Source organism: Sturnira hondurensis, unplaced genomic scaffold, assembly GCF_014824575.4.
Source record: "Sturnira hondurensis isolate 20B ecotype Veracruz unplaced genomic scaffold, ASM1482457v3 Scaffold0010128, whole genome shotgun sequence".
Taxonomy (NCBI): Eukaryota; Metazoa; Chordata; class Mammalia; order Chiroptera; family Phyllostomidae; genus Sturnira; species Sturnira hondurensis.
Window position 1 is genome coordinate 676,684 of NW_028082759.1, and position 20,045 is coordinate 696,728.

Sequence of the window (20,045 nt, forward strand, 5' to 3'; positions counted from 1 at the left end):
CCAGTGGGGTCTAGAGGCCCCTCTTCCTCACAGGACCGCTTCCCCTGACCACAGCATTCCCACAGTTTCTTCGTTTAAAAAGATTTATTTACTTATTTTTGGAGAGAGGGGAAGAAAGGAGAGAGGGAGAGAAAGACCAGTGTGCTAGAGAAACATTGATAGGTCACCCTGATCAGGAAGGGAACATGCGAGCCCCTGGTTTGCGGGACGATGCCCAACCCACTGAGCCACGCCAGTCAGGGCTCCATTGTTTCGTCTTTGCTCAGATATTCCCTCCCTGATCACATGTAGCGACATCACAGGGTAGTTTCTTTTCTCCCGAAATATGGGCCTGTACCAGTTACGGGTATATTTTTGCGTCAGGCCATTACCATTACCTTCATGGCATGCCAGAGTTCATGAGCGTCATAAGACGGCGGTGAGTACAGGAGGCCAACCATGACGTCTTTGAAGTGATGGGAAAGCTTTTCCCTCAAGTCACCAATCAGATCCTATAAAGAGAAAAGCACATGTTTTTATTATATCAGTTACCAACTTCACACGAGAGGTGGGATAATTGCAGAAAGTCTTCTAGTCAAAGCTCCTTTTCTGTGCTATTTCACTTAATAACAAGCCTGGGTTTGAGTCACACATATGTGCATGGATTACGAAGATGACAGACTCGAGAGTTTGCAATCGACTGGTGTAACCACTGTCTCCATGCGCTGTCATCTCTACAGACATTCTAGCCATATAAACATGGAATAATATTCTTATTTTCTAATTTCAATCCCAACCCTCTTTTGACCTCATTAAAAAATAACTAAAAATTGAAACATAGAAACATTTTGATTAGGAGTTCTTAGTTTTCTTGTGTGGAATTAATGAAACATTAGTCCTTAAATAAAATACATGTTTTATTTTATTATTATAACAGTCTCTCTTAGCAGGGGGTTTCTGGTTATACTATTGCCAAAAAACTTATGTAAATAATTTAAATAACCTTAGAACTTTCTTCAAATCGCCACATTACTACATTTGTTTAAAATATTGAAAGTTAAACAATTATAGAAAAAGTAAGCATCATGAATTTTTAACATTGGAAGACATATAAAAGTATAAAATTGATCATTTTATTTTGAATTTTATTTTTTTAGTATAAAGTATGTAGTAAAAATATATATGTTAAATTTATCTTTTGTATGGTTATAAAAGTATCTGTTTAAAATTTATCATCTTTTGCCAAAATGTATAAAGTATATTCAATGTTACTTTAAAATGCACAATATTTTAGTTCTGAGGAGGTTCCACAATAGAATTCAAGTGAAAGATCCCAGTGAGGCATAATGAGCTTTAATACAATAAAAAACAAAATAGCTATAATATTCATTGTATTTGGTATGATGTGACAGCACCTCTCCCATAATCTAATTTCTTTGTCAGCAAACGAAAGCGTTCACCCACATGGTGGTAATTGGTAACACAGAGGATCTGTTGATTTTTTGCCAGGGTCAATGCAATTTGTTTAATGAGCAATTATGTCTAGAATCGTGTCAGGTGGTCATGTACATATAAAAGCATAAAGTCTCCATTTTCATGGAACTTATGTTCTATTTAATTCCCCTATAATTTCCCAGTGACTTTTTCTAATTCCTTTACCAAATAGTTGTTAAGATGCTTTTATGATCCAGGCATTCTTCTAGGTACTAGGGCTAAAATAATAAATAAAACAGAAATGAACATATGAGCCTATAAAGCTTGTATTCTCATATCGACAGGGGATCAGTGAATATTTTTTGAATGAAAGGTTGCAGTTACTCAACAGATATTTGTTTAGTGCTGTTTCCCAGACATGGGGGTGTGGGAAAAATGCAATGCAGTCTGTCTTCAAGGAGGATCACATTCTACAAACCCACAGGTAAACATAAATAAAAATAAGCAAAAATGTGAGCTAACATACTTTTTAGGGCTGTCGATATAATTTTTCCTGGAAGATGCTAAGGCAGGAGTACAAGAAGATCAAGAGAATTCAGATGAGTGATCAGAACGGATTTATAGGATTAGGGAAGTGGGACATGTTTAGGCAAAGAACATCCAGTAGCATTGTGATGAAAGACAGAGAAGCCATTTGCAATGGTTCATTTTCTGTCCATGTGACATTTTTATGGGTCAATGTTTGATCCAGTTATTTGGTCAAACATCATTCCAGATGTTTCTGTAAAAGTGTTTTTTGATGAGTTAACATTTAGATCGGTAGACTATGATTAAAGCAAATTATTCTCCATGACGTGGTGGACCTCATTCCGTAAGTTGAAGCCTGGATAGAAAGGCTCTCCTCCCCAGAGCGAGAGAACTCCCCACCACCTTTGAAACTAAACTGTCCATCCTCCCCAAGCTGCTGGTAGAGAATACACATTTTGACATTACTGGTCTCTACAACCATAAGACCTAATCCCTTAAAATCTCTGCCTCTATAAATATAGATATAGATGATATAAATATGTGAAGAAAAGAGAAGAAGAAATACTGAGATACTTTTTTGGTGTGTAGACAGGCAGGGAAAGGATGGACTAGGATGTACGGTGACTCAGGAACCGCTCAGATAATACATACACAAATCAGCCGGGCTTGCAGCTCGGCTACAGCGATGCACTCTTCCCAGTAGAGGTCTGATCTCGCGGGATCTTAGGAGTCACGGGAGGCCCGGGATTCCTGTCCTGAGAAGCACGTGGGTGTCTGTGTGCTGAGGCTGTGTGTCTGAGACTCTTCAGTAACGAGTCTGCCCCACGGCTCCTATCACACGTACGCATACGTGTGCATAACCCTGACTTGCACACCATCCAGGAAGGTAAGTCAGTTGGTAAAGAGAAGTGTAGAGTCGGGGGTAATCCTGTCCTAGTGTGCTTGCGTTTGTGGTGGAAGGCGAGCTGGAGACCAAGAGATCCACTCGGAGCCAAGACGCCTATTAAATTAGGCTTCTAGCGCAGAACTGCACGGTGTTTGTGGATCTTTGCTCCTGTGGGAACGCAGGAAGCAGCGCAGCTTTAGGTGACAAAGACACTCTAAGGCTGTGCTCCATTAATTCACCAAATGATGATGGCTTCTTGAAATGATGATTTTCTCAATGGGCATCCGTAAGAGATATGACCTTAATTAATATTAGTTATTTTAACTTTAATGTCTACCCCCTTTTAAGTTCAAAATGGGATATCTCTTAGAAGACTTGTGCCCTTAGATTATTTTCTTAAATAATTTCCAGTTAGTTATTTTGTTGTTTTAAAAGTCTGGCATATAGCACCTAATTTTTTTCCTTAATGGACTCTCCCATGCAAAATAAATAAATAAAAGCTATTTAAAGGGAATTGGAGGTCTTCTAATTTAGTGGTTTTTGGCATTTTTTCCATTCTAGTATACCATAGAAAAAGTATACACCTCACATTAATATTAGTGCCATAAACTAATGATTCCTTTAATGGGGCTAGGGATGAGGCCATGTGAGAATTCTAGGGGAGAAGAAGAGTTTCTAAAGTTATTCAAATGAATTAAATATAGTACCCCATTTGAAAGTGGGATGATTGTTCTTTTACTCCAAGTGAATGTTGTTGAAGTGGAAGAAACAGTATACACATAATAAAAGCAAAGTTATAATCTAGTATATATTATTAAAGGCCAAACTGAGGCTCTCACAGGTAGTGCATGGAGACTCATTGAATTATAGGAATTCATAAAAGACAGATACTGTCAATAAAATGCAGGTTCATGGAAAGTGTGGATGAGCTAAACCTTGAAAGACGAGGTGGGAGTCAGTTAGGCAAGGACATAGGGGATAAAAACAATGGACAATATTTAAGGACAGAGAAAATACTGATCTGGGTAGAGGAAAATGTGCACATGAAAGGGAGAAGCCAGGTCTTAATAGACACTTGACTGAAATCTAGATGAAATCTAGAAATCTAGATGTTTTAAAGGAGACTTTGAATGTCAGTTGTGCTTTTGACTCTTTGAGTTGGGAGTGGAAATACCCTGATAATGGAAATTCAAGCTGATCAGGCAGAAGAGTGTGATAATTCTAATAACCACTAATATTTATTGCTCACTGTGTCAGACAGGAGTCAGAGCATTGGAATAGCTGTAATAACTTACTACAACAGCCCTGTGAATTAGGAACTATAATCACCCCACTGTGTAGATGATAAAACTGTGGCACACAGAGCGTAAGTAGCAAGTTTCATGTAAATCCACAAGTGTTAGAACCTGGATTTTGAATCAAGCCGTTTGGCCTTCTAGTTTCCTTGTATGTTACGTAGGGCATAGGAAGTCACCAGTCGTACATCATCAGCAAGGTGATGAGCATACTGTATAGGCGGTGAATGTAGCATTTATGGACACTTAAACTTAGTGGCCGTGCTTTGAAGGTTTAAATCCAAATGGAGAAATAATGGCACTTAGCAGGTGCTGGAAAGGTAAAGACATTCGACTCATCATCCCTCTTATGAGCCTTCCTCTGATGCCAAGTGAAGTGTACCATTTCTTTGTGAGCACAGCTCTGTCTTCCCATTTTATACACTAGATTTTAATGGCCCATATTATTGGCACTTATTTTCCCCCAAAGTCTATCAAGATTGGGTTTCTCATAAATTTTCCTAAACATATCAATTAGATCTAGCAAAGTGGTAAGTATACAAAATGTGCAGATTATAACATATATGTATGTATATATATCATATAAATAAATGTATAAACAACTGAAATAAACAAAAGAATGTGAAAAGAGAAAACTCTTAATTTACTGATTCTTTTGAAAGGATAGAGGAAACGTTCAAACTGAAGATGGGTTGGGCATTGCAAACGTCTTTTATTTACTTTTTAGTCACTTTTTTATCACCATCCCTCTCAAACATTTATAATATATCTTCATCTACTTGGCATGCTAATACTGAACACCTCTGCGTACATTCCACTGTAGGCTGAGATAAGTAACACCACTAGATGGCGCTGGTACGTTTTTGTTTTGTAATTGAGGCGTACACGTGTGCGTGTATGCAGGGCTCTAGCATAGCGATTTTATAAAAGATTGCAATGAATTTATATCATTTCAGGGAAAGAAACGATATCAGATGTCATCTAATGCCATTAGAGAGTACCGGTTCTGGAGGCTGATTGTTTAGTCTTGAGACCTGGCAGTGCAAAGTACTAGCTGTGGGCTTGCACTAAGTAGCCTATTGAGGCTGCTTAACCTCTTTGCATCTGCTTCCCTATCTGTGAAGTGAAAGTAAAAATAGAACCTACCTCAGAGCCTTGATCTAAGTAAGTATAAAAATATTTAACTTAGGTGAAATTTTAAAATACTTTCTGGCACATATGAGGCACTCAAAAAATGCCTGTTTTTTTTTCCTCCAAAAAATTAAGTAATTTACTACAAATCAAAAATGGCAAATACTAGATTATCTCCCTGTCTCTCTCTATCTCAGTCTCTCCACCTCAGAAGTTTATTCTATTTATCACAATGTTTACAATATCCAATTGCTCATAAATTTTATTGTCTCTAACTTACAAATACATCCAGAAACAGATGATTTTTTACCACTTTTATTGCTACAGCCCTTCTCCAGGACACCACTGTATTAACGTGGTAGCATTGCCCTCTCTTCTATATTAAAGTAATTATTGTCAGACAAAAAATGATTGTCTCCCTTCTGTGCTTGTACCCTATGGTCTCCCCTCAGCACAGCGGACAGTGTGATCCTGTAAAAATATGAAATCAGATTAGTCACTCCTCGGCTCGGAATGCCCTTTCCCATTCTAAACTCCAGGATCAACTACAGCTATTGTTGGGGAGTTGATCTCAGGATAAAGCGGACATGTCAGGTGTTTGGTCCTTGCGCGTGTCAAAGTCCTTACAGTGGTTCACAAGGTTCATGACATGTTCTTGGTCACTTCTCTCCCCTCATGTCCCAGTACACTCCTCCTAGCTCCTGATTTCTGTACTCCACCCACAGCAGGCTTGTTACTGATTCTGGAAAAGCAGGTCAGCTCCCACCCCAGGGTCTGTGCTTTTGTTCTTCCCTCTTTGAATGTTCGTTCTCTAGATATTCCCTGCCTGCTTCATGAAGCCTGTCTTGGTCACACTGCTTAAAATCACACCCGGTCCCCTAACACTTCCTGTATTTCTCACCAGGTGTCTTATTATTCCCCAAAGTATTTATTACCTTCTAACGTGACATATTTTACTAGTTTTTTTGTCTGCTTTTCTCCTTTGTCCCCAAACTCTTTTTAAACCGTATCTTATTGATGATGCTATTACAATTGCCCCATTTTCTCCCCCTCACTTCCCTCCATCCTTCACACCCCCTCCCACCCACATTCTCTGCCTTTAGGTCATGTCCACAGGTCCTGCATATAAGTTCTTTGGCTTCTACATTTCCTATACTATTCTTACCCACCCCCCATCTATTTTCTACCTACCATTTGTGCTACGTATTCTCTGTACCTTTTCCGCCTCTCTCCCCCTCCCACTCCCCTATTGATAACCCTCCATGTGATCTCCATTTCTGTGGTTCTTCTGTTCCTGTTCTAGCTGTTTGTTTAGTTTGCTTTTGTTTTTGTTTTAGGTGTGGTTGTTAATGATTGTGAGTTTACTGTCATTTTACTGTTCTTATTTTTTATCTTCTTTTTCTTAGATAAATCCCTTTCACATTTCATATAATAAGGGCTTGGTGATGATGAACTCCTTTAACTTCACCTTATCTAAGAAGCATTTTATCTGCCCTTCCATTCTCCATGAAAGTTTTGCTGGATAAAGTAATCTTGGATGTAGGTCCTTGCCTTTCATGACTTGGAATACTTCTTTCCAGCCCCTTCTTGCCTGTAAGGTCTCGTTTGAGAAATCAGCAGGCAGTCTGATAGGAACTCCTTTGTAAGTAACTGTCTTCTTTTCTCTTACTGCTTCTAAGATTCTCTTCTGATTTTTAATCTTGGGTAGTGTAATTATGATGTACCTTGGTGTGTTTCTCCTTGGTCCAACTTCTTTGGGACTCTCTGAGCTTCCTGGACTTCCTGGAAGTCTATTTCCTTTGCCAGATTGGGGAAGTTCTCCTTCACTATTTGTTCAAATAAGTTTTCAATTTGTTGCTCTTCCTCTTCTTCTGGCACCCCTATGATTCAGATGTTGGAACGTTTAAAGATATCTTGGAGGTTCCTAAGCCTCTCCTCATTTTTTTGAATTCTTGTTTCTTCATTCTTTACTGGTTGGATGTTTCTTTCTTACTTCTGGTCTACACCATGAATTTGAGTCCCAGTTTTCTTCCCATAACTATTGGTTCCCTGTACATTTTCCTTTATTTCACTTAGCATAGCCTTCAGTTTTTCATCTAATTTGTGACCCAATTCAACCAATTCTGTGTTTTGAACTGTGCATCTGATAGGTTGGCTATCTCTTCGTCACTTAGTTGTATGTTTTCTGAGGCTTTGATCTGTTGTTTCATTGGGGCCATGTTTTTTGTCTCCACATACCTGTTATGTAGTGAGGGGTGGAGCCTTAGGTGTTCACCAGGGCGGGGCAACCCACGTCTCTACGTTGTGACACTGTATGTGGGGCAGGGATCCAAGAGGGATCAATGGTGCTTGCTTGGCTCTTTGCTGCCTTTCAGTCCCTTCCCCCACTTCCCACAAGCAAATTGGGCGCTTCTGGTGCTGGTTCCCTGGTGGATGGGCTTTTGTATGTTCTAGGACCCTGTGGGTTTCTCCAACAAATTCTCCCTGGTTGGGAGTCTCTCCTGCTGACACCGGCACCCCCACGGGTGTTTTCAATCAAGTTTGAGGCTTTATTTCCCCATCCTGGTGCCCTGGGTTGCGAGGTCTGTCTCACTTCTCAGTTGTTCCTCCTGGTGTATCTGTCTGGGAATGTGGGACCGCCTGCTCCACCAGCTGCCGCCTGGTTGGTCTGCCAGCTGCCGCCTTGACCGCCCTGGTCCTCCACCACCACTTTGCCAAGAGTCCTCTCCGCCCAGCTGCCCATTTCTGCCCCTCCTACTGGTCTGGATGAGTATGTCTTCTTTAACTCCTTGTTTGTCAGACTTCCATACAGTTCAATCTCCTGTCAGTTGTGGTTGTTTTTTGTTTTTAAATTGTCGTTGTCCTTTTGGTTGTGTGCAGTGTGTCTACCTACACCTCCGTCTTGGCCCAGTTTTTTTTTTTTTTTTTTTAGTATGTTTCACCCAGGTAGAATGTAATCTCCATCATTGGCAGAGCTTTTGATCTGTTTTATTCATGGCTCTTTCACAGTCTGTAGAACTGTGCCTTATATGCAGCAAGTACTTACAAAATCTGTATAAAATGAATGAATCAGGACCTCTTGCAATCCAACCATTATTTGTATGAAGTCATTCTGGTCTACTCAAAGAGAAACAAGCAGTTTTATTTAATGGAGAGTGTAAAAACAGGGAAATTGACATTTTCCTACAGGCAAAAATGCTAAGTGCTACAACAGTGCAAATCGTATGATATTATCAGGACATCGAGAAGGAGACACTTTCAGTTGGGAAGATAAATATTGAATAAAAACATAAATATTATGTTTAAATAGCTGAATTTTGCAAGTACAAAGAGGAGCCTTTAAGTAGGTTCTCTAATTAGAGTCTGGAATTCTCACTTGGAGTGACTTTATACAAATAACTTTACGGAGGCAACTTGGGAGTGAGACTTCCCCCAGCTGACTGCCTCTGCTTTCTTGTCTGCCGAAGACTCGCCTTGAAGGACTCTGTGAGCATGGCAGCTGGGCCCTCACTAAGCTAATGAGTCCTTGCTTTTCAAATTGAGCCGATGAAACTGCAGATTACCCCATTGCACCTCTTCTGACCACTCTATTTACACTAAAAGGAAAATGGCGGTTTCTTCCTTGTCCCTCTTTCCTTTATCTAATTACGTTTAACCAAGGGCAAGAAGTAGGAGTATGACTAACATTTTGCATGTCTGGAAATGCTCGAGGGAACAGTTTTATAGTTTTATATGCTTTCAACTTACATGTTTTTTTCCTATTATCATTAAAAAATAATACCTGTTATTTCAACACTCGGTGATGGAGGCCTATATAAAGTGTAACTAAGGATTTGTTTTAATTCTACCTACCCCAATATTTATTGTGTAAGCACTTGCATAATTGTATATTACAGAAACATTTGTACAAATTGTATCTTCTGAACAGCTTCACTATGGGGATGTTTTCCCAGTTTATTTGCTGATTCACTTTCCAGTGGAAATTGGCATTGTTAGTTTTTTTCTGACAATAATGATAATACTTCAGACTTTTGGAGAATCAGTATATTAAAAGCTAAAACTTTCCCCCTCCAAACAAAAAAAATATAACAAACATTCCTTCAAAAAGCATAGTAGAGCTCAGAAGAAAGAGAAAACCCCTGGGTGTAAAAACCAGGAGACAGATGAAAGCCAGGGGACAAGCACAGGAGCTCACCTTGGCAATGACCTTGCAGGTGTCGGGGGAAAGTATAGGGCAGTGTGGTAACTGTTTAGTTTAGGTGTCCAAACCCAGTGTGAGACATTGTGTGAGGACTGGAGAATGTTTATTGGGCCAGTGTAAAAGAGGAAACTAGGGGAAAAACGCAGTTGATTCTTGAACCACATGGGCGGTAAGGGACACCAATTCACTGCACAGTGGACAATTTGTGTATAACTCAAGTCAGCCCTCCCTATACGTGGATGCCTACCTGCAGATTGACAGTCCGGACCATTCGTATTGGAAGGTGGGCAGAAAGCTCATCTCTCATTGTCTGGGTTTTGAATTGAAGAATATTTTTTCCTGAGAATTTGAAATAATAGACCTACTTCCTTGGGCTTGAATTTTCATACGAACTGAAATGTCCATGAATGTAAATCATCATGAAAGTTGGTTCTGAGCTGGTGATTCTTTTGGGACACCAGGAAAAAGCAAATGCAAAATAAATCTAGGGAAATTCTCTGACTCTCCAGGAAATAAAAAGATGCTCACTGAAGAAAGCAAGCTACGCTTTAAAAGTTTCCGCAATAAAAATGTAATATGCAGTTAGAATCAATTTTCCAGAGGGGTAGACTTTATAAACAGCAGAATTCAAAACCCACGACTTTGAGACAATAACAATCTGAAAGAACACTCTGAAAAAAATAATAGATTTGAAAAGAAAGCAGATGAAATTCTAGAAATTAAAACTATAGCTAAAAAGTACAATATATTTTAAAGAGTAGATAATAAGCAGCTAAGTATGGAATTAGTAAATTGGAAAGCTATCTGGAAAACGTGACCAACATTGCACAGAGACAGACAAGAAACAGGCCATGTGAACATAAGGTTAAGAGACTTGGAAGACTGAATGGCAAGAACAAACTTTTGTCGGGTGGGATTTATACAAGGAGAGGATGTAGATAATGCCAGAGAGATGCTATTTCAAGTCCTGTCTAACACGTGAAACCTTAGCTGTCTACATAAAAGTACACAAACCTGTTGACTAATGCAGGGAAATTGCAGAATACCACAGGTGAGGAAAATACCTTAAAAACAATCAGAGAATAATAGGTATCCCACAAAGGCAAACTTTTCGTGAGAGAAGAGATAAAAGCATCAAAAGAGATCAGGAAAAAATTTACATGCAAAGACCTAAGGAAAAATAACTAGAATGTAGCCTAGAATTCTATAGCCATCTAAATTAATATTCATCAAGGAAGAAAAAATGAACATATTCTTAAAGAAAAGACCTAAATAGTGTAATCATTATATATTATTTCTGGAGGAAAAGAAACTGAAAGAATATCCTTTTGAAAGATGGCATTAAACTCAGAAACATGGAGTTGGACATTGGAAGAAAAATGTACAAAAGAAGATGGAAATTATAAATGAAACTACAGAAGCATTAGCTTATAAACAGCAAAATAATGATTGTTTGGAGGAGTGTAAAGCAAGCTAGAATAAAACAATATTCAATAATGGTTATTTGCTGCCTAGAAAATACCCCTAGCCTGTATGCTAATGCCAGGCTTAAATTGAAGAGATGTCATTTTGAAGATGGAGCAGAAAATGCTACAGAGTGCATTTCAAAAACAAATTTATTTTTAAAAAAACTTCTCGAGTGTGAGCCAACTCCAAATCAGTTTCCCGTCTGTGGTCACTGAATCAAGAGCATACATAGCTGAAACATATGGTGTCAGTGGTGATGAACTTGCTACCTGATACGGGAATTTGTGTAGACCCAAAACATCAAAGTTGATGTTTGATAGAGGTGCGCCCAGCAAACACCCAGAAAAGAAGTATCTTGCTGTTTGATACTGATCTTTGCTCTCTCCTCAAGTCTCTCCCTCCTTTCTCCTTTGGCTGGGAGTTGATAGGGGTGGGACCATGGTCTTTCTGTCCCATTGTGGACTAAAGGCCATTCACGCTTGTCTGACTATGCAGAGGGTCACTCAGGAGTAGAAGAACTCAAGTGTTTTTTTCAATGAAATTGTTGAATACAGCTTCCAGGTCACCAATCTGTGTGGACCCACTGGTTGAATTTGGGGAATACTCAGATTCAAATGGTGGCTGTGAGCAAGGTTTGCAGTGGAAGCAGGGAAGCTAAAGGAGCCTGTGATTGGAGCCCTTTGGGCAGATTTGCTGTACTAATCTAATAGCTTCTGTTGTTGAATATAGTTGATGTTTATCTTTTACTTGTTTCTACTGGGAGTGTGAGTGCTTGTAAGTACCAAAGGGGATGCTCTTGATAGGAAAGAGCCACATACAGGGAAGAGCTTCTACCCTTAGCTACATATGGGACGGCCCGTTCTCCCAGTAGCCACTCTCTGGTACAAGTCTGTGTGACACATGCTTTGAGGAGGGGACCCTCAGGCGAGAGGAGGAAGCTTCCCAGAAGTTCCTGTTGGCGTTTCAAACCTGTTACCTTCCTCATATGACTTCCAGGTACATCACTTTTGAAAATCAGCTGTTGCTTTACTACTAGACTCTTTCAGAAACCAAATGCCTGATCTATGGAGTTTTGTGCCTGATAGTCCCATTTTTGGTGGGACAGCTGGGACTTGGTGACTAGCAACAGGGGAGGAAATCGTCTCACTTGTGAAATGGACGTGGCACCCTAAAGGAGGCAGCTCTTCTGGCCCCAGGCGCACCATGGCTTTACAGGGGGAAAAAAGGCAGTATTATTTTTTTTAAGAAAGCCTTTAACCCCTGCTTTGGGATTGAAACAAGCTATTGAATCAATAGAGGCTTTAATCAGTTGCCCTACATGCCTTGACCTGGTTCACTGGTGGCTCAGAAAACACTGAGACCAGATGGTGTCCACCGGGCTGCTGTGGCTGTTCACCTCGGTAATAGCTGTGTAGAATCAAGAATGGACGATTTTTGTTCTATGGGCAGAAATCAAGGCTGTTCTCATGGTTCTGGCCAGTGCTCCCCTTGATATTTCTTTATCTTTTTACCAAGTCTCAGGCTGTTCGACATATCTCTTTGTTTTAGTGCTTGGAAGAGTACAGATTGCATATGAAAGGGGGGTTTCTTTGAGGCTGTAATCTGTGGAAACATACTGTGGCTACTGGTAGGAATTTTTGTGTCATTCTTACAGATGTCCACTGTAAGGGCTTATTCCCTGATGATGCCACCTGGCACCCAGCTGCTGATCAGGCCTGCGGTGGCCAGATTATGCCGTTGCTCCCTTGATCCATCATCACAAAGCACATCAGACACATGCATCGTTATAGTCTGGGCACGCACAAAATACTCTATGTGTCTGATGCCAAGGTTACCACTGCTTGTCAGCTTTGTGACTGCAGTCAGAGGTTGCCTTGCTTTATTCATGGTGAAGGCAGTCAAAGTTCAAAGGTCATTGCTGCTGCACAGTCCTGTCAGATGGCCTTCATCAGTCTTTGATCCCCTCTCAGGGCTGCTGGTTGACTCCCAACTATTGACGCTTTTTCAAGGTGCAATGCGGCTAATTATCTGCAATCAGCCGACTCTGGACACACCATTACGGTCCTCAGAGTGAATCTGTGTCATGTATTTAGCGTTCCACACTACTTATAGTCTTATCCTGTACAAGTTTTACTACAGAAGCCACTTAGCAATAGACTGACAGTCAAGATATTTGATGAACCTTTTATGCCACCACCATTCATAGGCTTCTGGTGTTGGTGATAATTGATCAACTCAGTGAGATTTCTCACTGCTCCTTTAGCTCTTTCTGATGTACACAGCTGTGCGAGTCATTTGGTCCTGAATGCAGCTGTCCCCACTGACGAATGAGATGAAGGTGGAGAGTTATTGTGATGTAATTATCACTATGTATATTTGGTCTTCATCCCAGTTCTGGAAACAGAGCTCCTGAAACCTTGTCATTTTCTGAGTGGTAGGAATGATAGTAACGTCTTATGTTGTTTATAATAAACCTCTTTCAACCATACCTGAGCTTATGCTAATGAGAGGAAAGGGGCTGGTTGCCATGGAAACCCTCAGCCCTACCCCTGTTCTTTAGGAAGGAGAGAATTGACTTACCAGTGACCAATGAGTTAGTTATTAAAGCATGCCTATGTCATGAAGCCTCATAGGGACTCCAACTTAAGAGGCATGAGGTGCTTCCAGGTTGGTGAGCACACCCAGGTGCCGGGAAGGTGGGCTGCCTGCGGAAGACACAAAAGCTGCGCCCTCTCCCACCCACTTGGCCCTTCCGTCTCTTTCCCTTGGTTCTTCCTGAGTTGTATCCTCTATCACACACCGGTGATTGTGAACACTTTCCTGAGTTCTGGGAGCCTTTCCAGCACATTGTCAACCCCCTGGAGGGAGTTGTGGGAACCCCTGGTTTACAGTCAGTCAGTCAGAAGAACAGGCGACAGTCTGGGACGTGCGTTTGGCATGTGCAGTGGCATGCAGTGTTCTGAGATGGAGCCCTTAACCCGTGAGGTCTGCAGTCACTCTGGGCAGTTAGTATCAAAATCGTTTGATTCGAGGAGAAGAATTCCACACAGCTGGTGTCAGAAGTGAAGTGCTGAATTGGTGTACATGTAGGGAGAAACAGTTTTCCTTTAGTTATGTAGACATATTTTGAAAATTTGGGACTCTTCCCTAACCATAAAATGTGGGACTCTTCCCCAACTGCACATGACAGTTCTTTGTTTTAAATTGTCAACCTCAGGGTGTCCTGGTTGGTGTATTCTGAGGGTGGCAGTCTAACTGCTGAATGTGGGCATAGGACTTCAGACAGTGTTGGTTCAGCCACCCAGGTGACCTCTGGACCCTGGTAATTCTAGATCTTAAAGATAATGACTACTTAGGTGAATGCACTGATTGTGTGTGGGACACAGTGACTTTCTTGAAGTTTTATTAAAATGCCTTTTTCCCTCCTGCACCCGACCATTCCAAAAGAAAGTTCTGAGTGTGATTTGGAAATAATAGGGAACATGGCAAAGCTACAACTACCAGGATAATGACATTTTCCTAGTGGTACATGGAAAACAACAACCTTGGTCTCTGGGGAGGGGATGTCTGATCACACCCCTTTGGACCTAGTAGGTATTCAGGACAGCCTTGGTTCACTGGCCACATTGTTAGGGATGATAGACTAGCCCTGGACTTCCTCTTTGTAGGCCAAGGTAAAGTCTGTGCCACGGCTAACACATCCTGCTGTATCTAGATGAAAACTTCAAACCAAGCGGAAAGGTCATTACTAAAACCTAAAGAGAAAGTCACTCAGTTTTTTTAGGATAGGCCCTGATGATTTATGGGATTTGTTCAGCTCGTTGGGCCCAGGCTCCCATGGGGGCGTGCTGGGGATCAATGCTGCCAATTGACCTCCTCCTGCTTCTTGGAGTCCTTTGATAATTAAATGCTGCATGAGACAAGTTGATGGATGTGGTCTCAGCTTTTGTTGGTCAGAGTCATAGAAGTGGCTTAGGGATTGGTGTGCTCAGAAAAAAAATGTCAGTAGTGAAAGTGGCATAGAAATGAGGGGTGATATTGTTGAAAGACAATTTTTCTATGGTTATTGTGTTTCTGAATGTTCTGCAGAGGGAGCCACTGACAGCCCTTCATTCTGCATTGCCTTCCCAAGGATGTTTGTATAGTGAATAGCGTTGCGGGGTAGGGCTAGTGTCTCCCTATGCGTTCTACCCATTAAAAGTGATTCAAGCTTCTAAAGTCATGGATTTTCTTTGGCAGTGCAGCGGCTGCATGTGCAGGTGTTATCTGGACATCTTTGCATTGACCTGTGGGATTGAGGCTTGGGGGATTGGTGCAAAAATGCTGGTAGTCGGGCTACCCCTATTACTGTGGATATTTTTGTCTTTGACTCAGGAGTCTCCTGGGTTCTCCAGCGTCTGTGTCATCTTGGCTGGTTAGGGTGCTATCTTGTACACAGTATTGTCTAATACCCTTCACATTTCCTGACGTAAGATTGACAACATAGTGTGAGACAAATCCATATGCTCGAAGAAAGTATTTTCAGTCTACATATATAAGACATGACTAAGGTTCAGTTTATATTAAAAAAAAAACTACAAACCAATACATTGCTGCCTGCTGAACAAAAAATGCACAAAGAATATGAAGAGTTAACTTAAAAGAAGTAGGAACCAGAATGTAAAAGAAACCTATGAAAAGGTGCTCGACGTTACATGTTATTAGGGAAAATGCACGTTAAAACCATAGTGAGATTCCATTCACATCCATAAGAATGGCCACAACCTAAGAAGTTTTATGAGAATTTAAAAGAAATGAGAATCATGATATATTGCATGTGGGAGTGTAGATTTACAGAACTGCTTTAAAGAGTGTTTTGAAGCCTGATACGGTCTGGCGTGGGCAGTATCAAATTTTCCTTCCCCCTCCTTTCTTCCCACCCTCCCACCCGCCGCCCCCCCCCCCCGTCAGAGATTTTGTATGTTATTTCAAATAATTCAAATAATTGTTCAGGCTATCACAGAGATTCGCAGGGGGGTTACTAGACCTGTAAAACTTTGGCTCTATAGAAAACCTTTTTGAAAAATAGTGTTTTTTGGGTGGTTAAGTTCCTAGTTTCACCAGAAGGAGTATATTTAACCCATGATATATTTGAAAGATAAGGTAGTTGTACCATTTTACATTGTTTAATTCATGCTTATAAAATTGATCTGTGATGAAAAGGTATAATGTAATTCAGCTTTTGAGGGTACAACTGCACGTGCCCCATCGCTTCCAAACTAAAAGTGAGGATAGAAAAAATACAAACCTATTACTGGTACTAGTGACATGGTAATCCTACCTCTAAAGTGGATCCATTAATTTTCTAGCCAGCACTTCCTAGGTATGTTGATACTTCAAGATCAGTATTTTTAACCGTGAAGATGAGAGGAGGTGGGGGAAGAAATTATGAGAAGAAGATGGGTGTGAAGTGCACTTGAACTCTTCATACAATCACAACTTCTTATTGAGTAGCAACTGTACTAGTCTGCTTGGGCTGCCGTCCCACGGGGCACCACAGGCTGTGTGGTAGAGTCTGGAAGGCCAAGATTAAGGGGCCTCACGGTTGGTTTCTAGTGAGACCTTGTTTCCTGGCTTGCTGCTGGCCACCTTGTTGTGTCCTCCATGGCCTTCCCTTTGTGTGTCCTGCTGATACCTTTTCTTCTTCTTAAAAGGACACCCATCCTATTGGATTATGACGCCACCCTGATGACCTCCTTTAATCCTAATCATCTGCTTAAAGACACTATTTCCAGGCAGGCCCAGTGGGGGTTTGAGCTTCAACATCTAGACTTTGAAGGGGCACATTTCAGTCTGTTCTGCCAGTTACGTGCCCGCCCCTGTTGTAAATGCCGGGGACACGTGGGTGTACGAACGGGCAGTTCTTTTCCTCACTGGGCTTGTGTTCTAGCGGAGGGTGGCAAACTAAGTATTAATTACAACATGTAAATAAATTATGTAATGTGCTAGAAGGCAGTACATATAGAGAAAAGCAAAAGGGCAGGGGAAACAGATGTGGGGTACTAGTACAGGTTTTGGGGTGGGTGGTGACGACTTAAAAACGGGCATCAGACCAGGCCCTCCTGAGTAGCTGACTTTGGGTAAAGCTTTGAAGGATATGAGGGAATCAGCAGCGCAGACATCTGCCCTTGTTATGTCTGGTGTTTATTCCGTTGGGAACAACAGGCCTTATTGAGAAGCTTTGGCAGGCTCGATTAAGAGTCAGATAACCTTGGTGCAGGTCCTCACTTCGTGTGATTTGGGGCAAATCAGTCTCCTCACTGAATTACACAAGGGTTAATGAAGTCCAGATGCCAGGAGAGTTCAGAGCTGATCATTCCTTTCTGAATGAAAACTGGGAAAACAAATGGCTTCACTGCTGAATGTGAGCTCCTTCATTATCAGGTACAGACAGGCCCTCTCCCCGGCCTCGGAGGCGTCTCATTGTTCCCTCGCTTTCCCACACTGTCGGTGGAACAGCACTTTCTTTGGTGTGGAGGATCAGAGTGACCTCATTACTGATATTGATAAACGTGTCAGTCAGAGGATTTCCAAAGGGCTTTTCAGCTGAGTCTAGGGATCAGTTTCTGCTTTGGGTGAGGCAAAGTTGTTGATGGAATTCAGCAGTCTTCTTCACTGATGCTAAATATTAAATAATGAGTATTTATGGAACAGGCCTAGAATTGCACTTTATACTCTGTAGCTGAGAAAAAAAGTGTCAAATCTGGATTACCCTTGTTAATAAAAAATAAAGGTATCAACGGTTAAGATACAGGAAATCTATAAACTCTTGCCACGGAAAGGGAGAGTTATCGGATGACAAACCTTGATGAAACAAGAAGGGATTCTGAAAGTGAGCAGCAGGGGGGTTGAGTAGGTTAACCTGGGAGCTGCTGGAACGAGGGAGAAGAGAAATTTAAGCCATTTCTGAATATTCATTTTAACTACAAAGTGGCTAATAAAGGGGTGTTATCCTTTTTTTAAAAAAATAAAAAAGCACAGGCAGAACCTAATTCCTGGGATTTCCTTATTCCATAAGTAAAGTGCTTCTTCTGTGACAGGTCCTGGGCTGAGCTCTGCAGCAAATAACACAGTCCCAGATTTTCCAGAAGGTTCCAGCCCAGTCAGAAAGGGATAGCAGGAACCCAACCCGCCCTAGTGTGGCAAGGCCAGGGGAGCATAATGCACAGAGAGCTCTGGGAGCCTAGCAGGAAGCCCCACCCAGGCCAGAGCAGAGAGTGAGCGTGCCAGGCGAGGGTTCCGGGGAGCATGGGGGGCAGCCCAGCCCAAACCTTACCGCGTATTACTAGAGGTGGTGCAATTAGCTGTGCCTTCACGTTGTCACTCAACAAACATTAATTAAGTGATGTTGGCAAGTGAGATAGACCATTTGTGCTGAACTCCGGGGATGAACAAGATGCATTCCAGCTTTCGAGGATTTTGACTCAGACCCACGGAAACGGATATAAAAAGCTCGGAATGTGTCATGGGGCATCAAGGGGAAGTTACATAAACGGTGCAGTAGCAGCGTGAGTCTGTTCTACTCTTTTGGGGGAGTAGTGGTGTGAGGACAAGGCCTGGTGCCTAGGAAGGTCAGTAGGTGTGCAGCGTGTGGAGTGGAGAATCAGGCCATTGAAGCCAGGTGAAACACCGTGACTAGAGGGGAAGGGATGGGAGTGGCCAGTCTGTAGAACTAGTTTCCTGTTGGCTCGCCTGGAGGGGATGTGAAGAAAAGGGAGAGAGCTGAAGACTGAGAGCAGAAACGAAGCAGGCAAGGCTTTGTGAGTCCTGGACAGGCATTTGGGTTTATTCCAGGTACATGTGGATACTTGTTAGAAATAAGGTAGAGATTCAGGAAGTATCAAGTGGGAAGTATAAATCTGGCTACAGTGTGGATAGGCCGGGTGGGATGGAACAGGGAATAGCATCTACTTGCTGCAAATTTGACCACTAGTGTGAACCCGAAATGATGAAGGCCTAAATCAAGTCTGTGTAGGTGAGGGAAAAAGAGAGACATGTGAGAGGAAGAGTAACTTACAAGACATGGTAACTGATTTCATGACAAGCGTATTTAAAGGGCAAGGGGCCAGCGAGGTTTTCTACCGTGGTTAGTAGCTACGCTTCCCTACATGGCATGGATTACTCAGCAGAAGTGGAGTTTAACAAACTCTGAGACCTTAGACGTATGATGAAAGTGCTCCACTAGAGTGTAAATGTTTAATGGCTTTTACATTCCTTGAGTGAGTACCTCATTTTTGATCATTTTAATCTGTTGTAATGTAATATTGTAGAGATTAATAAAGTAATGCTTTAACCTAATTTACCTCACGTATTAAAATCAAAGACACATGGTAATCTTTGGGTTAAAAAAAGTCACATAAAAGTGACCTCTCATATCAGTATGCATATTAAAATATTAGATTATTAATGCTTCAACTTGTATGATTTTTGCATTTTCTTTCAAAAGAAAACGAGTGCCTGTGTCATAGGAGCATACATTAAGGTAACAGTTTTACCTGGATTAAAAAAATCATAATTGATTTCCCTCTATGGCCTAATTCAACTAATTTCACTGGCAGTCCTGGCTTTTTGGATTATTAATTCATTCTAAAACAGAAGGCTATCCTTTATTTTATGTATGGTAGTTCAAAGACTGGGTTTTCTACTGGAGGTAAATTTATATGAACTAACTCTACAGAGACGAGTTTTATGATAATGTCTCAGTGACAATGCTCTGTTGACAAAGTAATGGATATTTCAGACCCTTTTGGCTGAACAGTTTTTATTCTGAATCTGTGTTTTAAATGTATAACAAAAGAAAGCAATCTTTAATGGTACCTGCTTGAAATTAGGATGTGATTACTTTAAAATGCTATGGAGAGTTTTATTGCTTTAAACTATTTTTAACTGCCATTCTTTTTTAATGGTCTCTATAACTGCATGCTGTTAAGGGAAGAACTAGTAGCGAATTCACTTTGGTTGAGAGTTAGGTGAGGACCTGTGGAAAATTACAGGAAAAGATTTTGCTTTTTTGACCTTGTGATCATTATTAGTCCTTCCCAGGCCTTCCCTAAAGCTTGACACGGGTATTCCCGATGCAACATTT

At 41.2% G+C, this 20,045-nt stretch overlaps 1 protein-coding gene across 1 annotated transcript in view; it reads right to left on the bottom strand.

Moving 5' to 3' along the window:
- Window positions 1-20,045, bottom strand: part of ANXA10 (annexin A10) — a 69,861-nt gene that overhangs the window by 19,458 nt on the left and 30,358 nt on the right. The window contains exon 4 of the mRNA XM_037058251.1: window positions 378-491. Coding sequence (XP_036914146.1) covers window positions 378-491 — 114 coding nt within the window. The remainder of the gene's footprint in view (window positions 1-377; window positions 492-20,045) is intronic.